The sequence below is a fragment of the Thamnophis elegans genome, chromosome 3, assembly GCF_009769535.1.
Source record: "Thamnophis elegans isolate rThaEle1 chromosome 3, rThaEle1.pri, whole genome shotgun sequence".
Taxonomy (NCBI): domain Eukaryota; kingdom Metazoa; phylum Chordata; class Lepidosauria; order Squamata; family Colubridae; genus Thamnophis; species Thamnophis elegans.
The window spans coordinates 53187457-53197856 of NC_045543.1; the positions used below are offsets into that span (position 1 = coordinate 53187457).

The following is a 10400-nucleotide window of genomic DNA, read 5'->3' on the forward strand; positions in this document are numbered from 1 at the left end:
TTTCCTCCAGATTGATGTTGACGTAAACTACACTTCACTCAGTGGATGTCCTTCCCTGGCATTTGGGATGGGGCATGCTGTGCTGCTGTCTGCAGAGTTTGTACACTGTGAGATGGCATGTAGTGAGGAAGTGGATCCACAGGAAGGAAGGTGTAGTCCAGGGTAGTAACAGGCAACTCAGATATCCTATATGGGGGAGAGGGTGAAGACAGCCCTTCCCTAATAGTTCTCAGAGTGTACTGTGTATGCAGAGATAGTAGAGTCCTCACTCTGGCAAGGTCTTTTGTCTATACGTGTGAAACAATAACTCAACTTGGAAGAACCGCCACATATCATTCTTGGTTTGTGGCCTGATAATATGTAAGATGCTGCAAGAGCATTGATTCATAGTTTCCCCTGACTAAAAATTTTAAAATTACTAATATTGGGAAAACCCACTACCAGTTGCCATTCAGAATGTGAATCAGAGTGGCAAGGCAAGGTCTGAATACTCTATCCAATCAAGTTATTTCTCTCTCCCCAAAGGACTAATGATCCATCATCCTAACAACTATTCTCTTAATTGCAAGATAATAGTTGCTTGGATTTGTGCAGTCCAGAAGCTCGTATGTTTTTTTTTAAAGACTCTTGAATTCAAAAAAGGGATTCTGATATTCATGAGAGATATTGGGCATATTTCATTTTTCCAGAACAGATTGTTAATCTGCCAACTAGCTGATCTAGTGATTCTCCATAGCACCTGAGGGCAGGACAAGAAGCAAATCAGAGGTAGATTCAACTTGGAAATAAGGAGGAATTTCCTGACAGTGAGAACGATTAATGGATGGGATAGCTTGCTTCCTAGAGCTGTGGGTTTTCCATCATTGAAGGTTTTCAAGAAAAGATTAGACAATCATTTGTCCAGGATGATGTTAAGGACTTCTTGGACAGGGTATTGGACTGGAACAGGGTCTAGGAAGTGGCGATCCAAGAACCTTATCTGAAACTTAGGTTCAGTGAAGAAGGATTGAAGGATCTGGATTGAATGTACAGCCTTGAGAAGACTGAGGGGAAAATACTATACTGTAATCTTATTTATTTTACTTCATTCTATTGAATTTCAAATCCCAATGATTCTGAGTAGCTTACAATTAAAAGAAAAAAATAAAGGAAAAAGGAACTGCTGCTGACTGAAAGACCAACTTTATAATGAATTTAAGTCACAGGAAGGCATATTCTAACAGAAGGTTAATAGTAAGAACAATTTAACAGTAGAAGCTTTTACCCAGAGAAATGGTGGATTCTATCTCTTTGGATGAGAGGCGGGAGAGCCAGTGGTCACAGATACTTGATTTTCAATTCTTGTTCAGAGCTGGGAGTTGGATTCAGTGTCTAAATGGCTCCTTCTAACTTTTACAGGAGTGATATTAATGTGCTGTGAGAAACCCATTCCTAGCACACAGGGCATACTGCTTTGAGTTGCAGCATCCAGCTTGGCCTCACAGAAGCTAAATTGACAACGTTAAATTGCTTCCACTTTTATTTCTGCCACAGGAAGTCAGAGCTGTAACGGGCTGGCCGGCCATGGCCTGCTGCAGGAAGAGGTAAATGAACTCACGGTGGGCATTTTAAGGTCCCCTTGCCCTGCCTGTCTGACTTCCTGACAAGCTTTTTTGTGGAAATGATTATTTTGAAAACAGGGCTGTGACTTCCAGTGTGATAAAAGCAGCAGGGGCATTGAAGCTCTTAGGCACCCTGCTTCCATGGCACTATCCTTGGTAATAAAGAATGACAAGAGAGAAACCGAGAAATTCAAGCAGATTTGTTGCCAGAAATAAGCTTTGCTCAGGTAGAGGAAGAAAAGAAGACAGTATGCTTGGACGTAGGAGCTAAATCCTTCAGCTATGATGAAAATTATAATTTTTGTCAGTTTAATTCACCACAGATGTGTGGGGTTTTTTTCTGTTTTAAAAATATATGCTGGCCAAGAAAAAACAGCTTTAAATATTTACAAGCAGCAATGTAAAGCTGATGAAAAAAGAAATATTTATAAAGAGCTCATTTTGTTGCAGTGTTATGGAATCAAGACATTGTTTTATGGATTTTCTTTTTTGTTCCTATGGTTTTTTTTACTTGCAATATTGTTGGTATGTGTGTATGTGCTATTTGATGTAGATGGTTTAGAGTTGCAGTTATAGGAGTTGGGCAGCTATATACTATAATTCTAATAAACACAACAATTTTAATAGGGTTTTAAAAAGAATTTTACCTTATGCAGATACGGAACACAGCAGTTTGGTGCTGATTTAAATGTAATTCTAAACCATGGATGTGAGCCTTGTTGTTTAAGATGTGGCAGAGCCACAGAACTTAGCATGGTACAACATAGGTTGGGGCTGTTGGATGTTAATTCCCTATTCCTACTCCAAAGCATGGCATGATGAAGTACAGTAAATAGAAACCAAACACAACACCATATACAATCATTGAGACATTGAAGGAAAAAAAATGTCTAGGATATCCCAGCAAGTGAGCCCTCTTGTATGTTTTAAGACAGTGGCCTCCAATCTTTTGGGCACCAAGAACTGGTTCCGTGGAAAAAGGTTTTTCCGTGGAGCAGAGGGGTGTTTGGTTTTGTGTACTGCCTGTATCCTGTGGATGGGGCTTCGCTTTTTTGTGCGGCTTAGTTGCTGACATGCCGCGGACCTGTGCCAATCCATGAACTGGGAGTTGTTTTAAGATATCTTTTTCTAGTTCTTACATATCTGGAAAACCTGATAAGTACAAGAAGCAGGACTTTTAGCACATCTGCTTCCAAGTGATTCGTTTACTTCCTTATCTTAATCTGCAAGAGAAGATCCCATAAATAAGTTGTTTTATCATTCCTTTAGGATTTTTTTTTACTGTTTCTATTTTTAATTTATGTTTTTAATTATAAATTTAATTATATCCAATTGATGTGTCACTTTAAGCATGTTCTATTGCCTGGTGTAGTATAGAAGTTTCAGAAGTAGTATGCATATTATCTAATATTCTACATTTTAATAGAAGGTTTAAAAAAACCTGAAGAGAAATTAAAGCAACTCTAGTGTATTATTAGAAGAGAGGTCCATGCTGAATTTCCTTTCTTCTTTTATTTCTTAATAGTATAGCATAAGAAAACCAAGAGTCTTAGATGGTAATAACTATCTGCTTGGGCATTAAGTGTTATTGAGATCAGTTGGGCTTAACTCCTTGCTGCATTAAAAATTCAACAAACATATTTTGAATTGCCAGCCAGCTAATGAGCATTGGTCCCTATAAACAAGTTAACCAATTAAATGTCTGAAGGAAGCCCTGTTAATGAGCCTTGGTGTTAACAGCAATGATGACTGAATATGTATTTTGAGAATAGAGAATTGAAAAATATACCCTGCCTTTTGTATGTTCCTTTTCCCCCCCAGTCCCGTGAAAGTAAGTTTGATAGGAGCAGTGCTCTTCACAATGCAGTGCAACTTTTATCTTCCAATAACCAAGCACAATCTCATGTTACTCTACACCATGTTTTTGGTAGCCACAAAGGTAAGCTGTTTATGGTTTCTATGGATGTGTGTTCAACATGTTTTTATCATGTAACAATAATAACATCTATTGGGCACATTCATATGGCAGATATAATAGTTTGAATATTAAATAATAATACTAATACTATCCTTTCCAGATTTAATTATATATGCCGGCCTTTTTCAGTCCGGTACCCTTCAGATGCATTGAACTATAGCTGTCATCATTCTGATTCACATATATTTTCCACATCTGTCTTCTATCAGGATTTAAAGAATAAAAGGGAAACCAGTCAGGAACGTGTGAGAAAATCATCACTTCCATAACTTTAATTTGAGACAATTTGGCATTCTAAGGAGTAGTTCACAGATGTATTATTATTGCATGGTATTTCTCTTCACTGCCAAACCAACTATATTTTCTCCTAATGACAATTCATGTGATGGCTCATATCTTGGCTTAGTATTTATGAGCACAACTGGGATCCCAGTGACAATATCTGCTACAGAATTGGCTAACTTTTCAGTATGTACGAACAGTGCCTATCTGTAAATATACTTTACTTTTGTATTGGACCATACTATAACGATTGACCACTTGACCACAAGCCAAGCTTGGACAGAACCCATTTAACCTATATTTCCTTTTGCCAGAATCAGTCGCCCCCACCTCCACCCCCTATAGTTATTTATCTTCTTTTTCTTGGAAAGGCAGAACTAATAGGGAAATATTTAAAATTCCTCCCTGGGAAGAAAAACCTTCAAGACCAGAATGTATCATTAGCATGTCTGCCTCTTCATTCATTCCACCAGCTCAACAGAACGTTGAAAAGAAATTATATCAAGGGATTCAGAACTCTATCAACAGCATACATTTTGGAAAATTAAATAGAATGACTCCCATTTTAATACGGAGGAAGAAACTGGCAAAAGAAATATCTTTTTGGAAAGATGACTTGAGAATTCAAGGAAAATTATTTCAGAATTAATTTGCCCAGTGAATCATTATGGGAGAGGCAAACGGGCAGTGGCTCAAAATGTTGCTGACTACTTTAATCTAAACCTTTATTTTGTTGTTTCCTAATCAAGTGATACAGAATGGAATTTATTCAATGTGCTTTCCAGTGTCCACCCAATACAAGTGCAATGCAAGGGGAGAGCAAAGACACACAACTGCACAGATTACTTTGTTAACACACGAGAAAATATAGTCTCCTCTCTATGGTTAGTGCTGCTAAAAAGATGGGAAAGAATTCCAGAACTGTGCTCTCTGTGCTTTCCCCAACTTGTTTATTAAAATCAAACTCTGTTGAATTTCAAGAAAAGTGGGGGGTAAAAGTATTATAATAAATGCACAGGTCACGTCAATTGGCCCAAAGGTTTGCATTGAGTTGTCAGAAAGGTATTATTTAGGCTGAGTTTGTCCAGTTTTAGTTGTAGAGCTGATGCACTTGCTGTGTGTTTTCCTGCAGATAAACATGATGGTGACAGGATGCACAACTTCTCCATTTGCTTCCCTGGAGGAACCGCTGGCTCGCCTCTTTTTTGGCCTGAAGCCAACTGATTCACCCGCTGCGGATGAGATCAAAGGACCCTTAAATGGCATCTCCTCACCCTGTGACTGTCTTCTTGGGGGAGAGAAGAGTGAGGCAGTTGAAAAGAAACAAGCAAAAAAAACTCAATGATAACCTCAAAAGTGCTGAGGACAGCCAAAAAGGCTTGTTTGTGTGTGCCCATAAAAATGTAGTATTTTTCTTTCCAAATGATGTGAAATGACAATTGTGCATGAGGTAATTTCTGTGACAAGAGGATAGCTGCACTGGTCCTTCAGAGAAGTTTTCAGGGCAAACAACAGTTCAGTGAAGCTCTTATATTGCCCATGAACTGCTCCTATTGTTTACTGAAACAGTTCCCATCCTGCTGTCATGTGGACATTTTAGGATAACAGTTCCCATACTTTCTAGCCACCACAGCCCTGAGGGTACCATATTAGAGAAAGCTTGACGTAATCCTGCCCTATGGTCTGTGTAGCTTCCGAAATTGGCTATGTTTTTAAAACTAAAATTCATAATTGAATAAGATGCATCATGTCAATTTTTTTTCTAATTAAATTTATACAGTTTAGATGGCCGACCATCTCACTATAGTGACTGGGAAGCTAAACACATTTAAAATTAAAATACAAACAACACAAAGCGTCACAGAACATCAAAGAATGATAAAGATACTGTGATCAAATGCTGTGAGTTTACTCATTTTTATTGTTTTTTTTTAATTTAAGAAAATAATGCCTAACATAAAAACTTGTCAAAATATTTTCTCTTTTTTTTCTCATAGTGGCAATACGTAAAAACTAGATTTTAGAGTATGGTTCATCCAAAGTTGGGCACTTTTAAATAGCATGGGAGAGGCTTCACAATATGTATATTTTGTCTATGTTTCTTATTGCTTCCTTATGACTCAACTGATATTTTCTTCTTTGACAAAAATATGCTCTTTCAATCTTTCAATTTACAAATATTTTTATTTAGGGTTTGTGGGATGTATACTTTTTCTGATATTGGCACCTGTTAATTTTAGATATACTAATGACCTAATTTGAAAGCACAAATTCTTAAGTGTTCGCACTTGGCTTGCATCACAAGCTAATTTATATATTTTTCCACCAATTTTTCATACTAAATTTTAAGATTTTTGGACATGAAACAATTTGTACATACCTCTGCTGGATTTTTTTTACAGAACAATGAAATTCTTTGAGACCAAAATTTATATGCATTGTTAACTTTGAGCCACTGTTTATAATTTTGAAAACGAGTATTATTTGGAATTTTATCTGAGATTAAAAAAGACAAAACAGGGATTACAGCTCACCTGTCCGGAAGATTGGTGAGAATTGCAGGGAAATATCCTTTTCCCTAATCACCAAACAGCCTATAATGCACAGTCAGTGGCCTACCCTCGTCTCAATCAAGCTGCCTCCATTTCTTTGGTTAATATTTTTCATAAACATTTTGAGACTAACATTTGTAATCTGTTTTTTATAAACTACGAAAAAAATTATCCAGTCAGAAATGAAGCAGAAAACAGGGATTTTTTTAAAAAAAGAGTAACAACTATTTGTTATATCATTTAGGGCAGTTTTCATTCTAGATCCTCTATTGCAGAAGATTAGAACAAGAATGTCCAAAAAGTGTATTAAAATGTCCTTGTGGCATTATTTTGAACTTGGTTTGTACTATACATACTTGGAAAATATTTGAGTTGGACACCAGCAGCCATGTGCTTCAGATGTTTATGAGAGGTTTTTTTTTAATGCACGCTGGTAAAATCACTGATGCTTTTGTATGATTGGGTTGAACAAATGTTTTGATGCTTTTTAGTCCAAGATTTTTTTGTGTGAAATGCCTTTGTCAACAATCTCACTAATTATAGTGTAGGCTTTATAGCATACATAAATGTGAAAATGTATTTTAAAATTACTGTAAAATACTTAGAACATGGTATGCCTTGCATTTGAATTCAGCATTTTAAAAACCTGCTATTAAACAATGGAAATAGTTTGGCTCTCAAGTGTGCTAATAATATGATCAGCAAATACATGGATATGAAAAGTTTAGTGCCTAACGCATTCTGCTTCACCCAGAAAAGCCCTATGTTCTTTCTCTACAGGACCTGAAGCACATTTCGTCCCATTTGAAATATTTGCATTTGCTTAGTTTGAATTGAAATGGCAATTAAACCTTGAAAAAGCTAATCAAATTTGGATCTGTTTTATACATGGATGAGAGACTACCAGGGCTTACAGTATAATAGGCTGTGAGAATAATCTTGAGAGACAGGAAGAGCTACAATTTGGAAAACAGTACTTTAATATGCTTGTTTTTGGTTTCCTAGCCTGGCCTAGTTTGAAGGGCCATTGATCAGGCTAAGCTTTGGTAAGTCATTCTGTCTTGCTGCCAGGAAAAAAAAACATTGCTACATGGATATTTCCCTGAAATCACCAGGAGCTGAAGACTTTAGTTACCATTTTTGCATAGCAGGACATTTCAGCTGGCCTAGACTATGAGAAATGTGGGACTGATTCTCTTTGACTCTTGACCAGTTTGATTACTCTGAACATTTATTTAGCACCCAATGGTGCATTGGTAAAAACACTGCTATCTAACCACAAGACATCTGCCTTTAGATGTGGAATAAGAATGGTAGCAGGGGGAGAGATTTCTGCCATGCCTTTTCCAGTTCTTATCTCTCTATATTGATGGGGAAGTCAACACAGAGATCCACCACCATTAAACATTTGGTTAATCCCTGGAATCTGAAGAAGGCAAAAGATCTATATTCTGTCCCATATTTTTATATTTTTGACCCTGACCCTGACATTAAGTAATCTTTTCATAATTTCATGCATGTTAAGAAGTAAGATCATTCAGCTTGTTCTTAATATCGGGTATTAAGAACAAGCTGAATGATATTAAGAACAAGCTGAATGATATTACTTAAATTTTCTCTTTCTGGCTTCTAAACAATAGATGCTAGATTAAGAATTCTGAATTTACAGTAAGCAAGGAAGAAATACATAGATATATAATTTGGGGTCTTTGGTGACCCTTTTTTCCATTTGATTTCCAATTTCCATTTTATTTCAAAATCACCTCATGTATAAATGAAACAGTACTTGATACCAGTATTTAGCACTGTTTACATTAACATTTGATAGGCCACATTTTACTTTGCCCATCATAATTGGTGTCATTTTGCTAAATAATTGGATGAAAGTCTATTCCATACATAGTCGAGGGGATTTTAAAGGCCAGAGGTCTGTTTATCCCTGGATTACTTATTTTTTTTAAATAAAAGACCATGAGGCAATTATATGTGTCAATAGATATTGAATAAAGGCAAAGGGAAAGTCAGTTTTGAGTGCTTATTCTTTATTTCAGAAGTTTAACGTCCATGCAATGCTTCTCTGCCTTTAGGCAACTGCAATTTTTTCTCCTGCTACTATAAGAAATCATGGTCTTGGGAGTGAGAAAAGAGGGCCTTCGATTGGAACAGCCAATCTCAGTGAGCTTGAATACCGGGACAGAAACTTTGAATTGTTCTGAATGTCCTCAGGGAAGAAAAAGATTATTTTTCAAGAGTAATGCTCACACCAGCCTGTTGAACTGAACAGGTGGGATGCTGTGGTGTCAAACTGCTTTTCCTTCATTCCTAGCACTACAGTATAGTATTAAACTACACATTTTTATCTCCATTTATGAGGCAGCCACTTGAGCACTTTGCTCCTTTGGGGTCTGTTGTGAATCTTAAACTTGAGATCAGTTTGGTAACCACCTTGGTAACTTTTAAGACTTACGAACTCCAACTCACAGAATTCCTCAGGCAGGAACCTCCAGGAATTCTGGCCATTGAAGTTCACAAGCTTAAAGTTGCCAAGGTTGGGACACTCCTGCTTTGGATGATGCTAAGCATATATATTTTTTGCTTTCATACTTTTTAAAAAAGAATGTCTTTTTCAATCCACCTGCATTATTCCTTATTTATGCACTGTCGGTACTTTTATGAGGCTGACTGAGGCACCAGACTTAAGGAGGAGTACGCTTGCATCTTGCGTGTTTCAACAAAACGGTTCACTGTTGTAAAGCTGCCATTTCCATCAAAATATCTCAGACCATCTTTGCTTTTAAAATATTGCAAAGCTCATGTCAAAAGGCTTCATACAGGCCTGCAAGGCCATCGGTCTGTTCCCTCTCGCTATACAAGATGTAAAAGGCCAGCTTCTGACAAGTGGAGAGCGTGGATATTTTTAAGGTTTCTTTTAGCTGAGTATTCAATTTTGCAGAATTGAACCTAATATAAAAAATCATTCCTTCCCCCAGAAGGAATTCCCCCAGTGTGGAATTTTCTTTCCACAAGTACACAGAAAAGCAATAATACAATAGCAGAGTTGGAAGGGACCTTGGAGGTCTTACAGTCCAACCCCCTGCTAGGCAGGAAACCCTATACCGTTTCAGACAGATGGCTATCCAACATCTTAAAGACTTCCAGTGTTGGGGCATTCATAACTTCTGGAGGCAAACTGTTCCACTGATTAATTGTTCTAACTGTCAGGAAATTTCTCCTCAGTTCTAAATTGCTTCTCTCCTTGATTAGTTTCCACCCATTGCTTCTTGTTCTACCCTCAGGTGCCAGCAATTCCTATTATATTCTTTTACCCTTCAACATCTTTTTAACCAAGACATGGGGAGATCCACTTTCGTGTGGTTAAAGGCAACTTAGGATGGTAGGAAGCAAGCAAGGACAAATCAATTCTGAAATGTTGCCCAGAAAACTGTCCCATAATAATAACAACATGAGTCTGACTCAAAGGTACATGCATAGCATTAATGGTGTCCTCTTATCTTCACTACCAGTTTGGACTGGGAGCACTCACATGCGGCCTTTCTCCACATGCGCAGAACCTGCGCATGTGCAGGGCATCTGTGATGATGTCTGGGTGGGTGGGTGGAGCCTCCCACTGCCGGCAGTACTGGTTCACCTGAATCAGGGCGAACCAGCAGAATACCACCTCTGATGCATAGAGACAATTGTACAGTAATGGACTCTGATAATATTTCTTAGGCTTTGGTTCTCTGGAGTACATTCCTTATTCACTTCGGTTCCACCACTAATGTATAGTGCAAAACAGTATTTCTCAACTTTGGCAACTCTTTAAGATATGTAGACTTAACACATTTAAAATTCTGGGAGTTGAAGTCCACACATTTTAGAGCTGTCATGATGTAGAAACACTGGGGTAGGAGAAGGATGAAAGTGTTAGATTAGGAGGTATATATCCAGGGTTTTGAAAGAAGTTACTGTTTTGGTTCCAAAGGA

General features: G+C 37.5%; 1 protein-coding gene across 2 annotated transcripts in view; it reads left to right on the forward strand.

Moving 5' to 3' along the window:
* Nucleotides 1–7094, forward strand: part of TMEM38B (transmembrane protein 38B) — a 42628-nt gene extending 35534 nt beyond the window's left edge. For both annotated transcript variants that reach the window (XM_032213123.1, XM_032213124.1), the window contains exons 5-6: nt 3423–3540; nt 4994–7094. In XM_032213123.1, the coding sequence (XP_032069014.1) occupies nt 3423–3540; nt 4994–5206 (331 nt within the window). In that variant the 3' untranslated portion in view covers nt 5207–7094. The remainder of the gene's footprint in view (nt 1–3422; nt 3541–4993) is intronic.
* The last annotated feature ends 3306 nt before the right edge of the window (nt 7095–10400 follow it).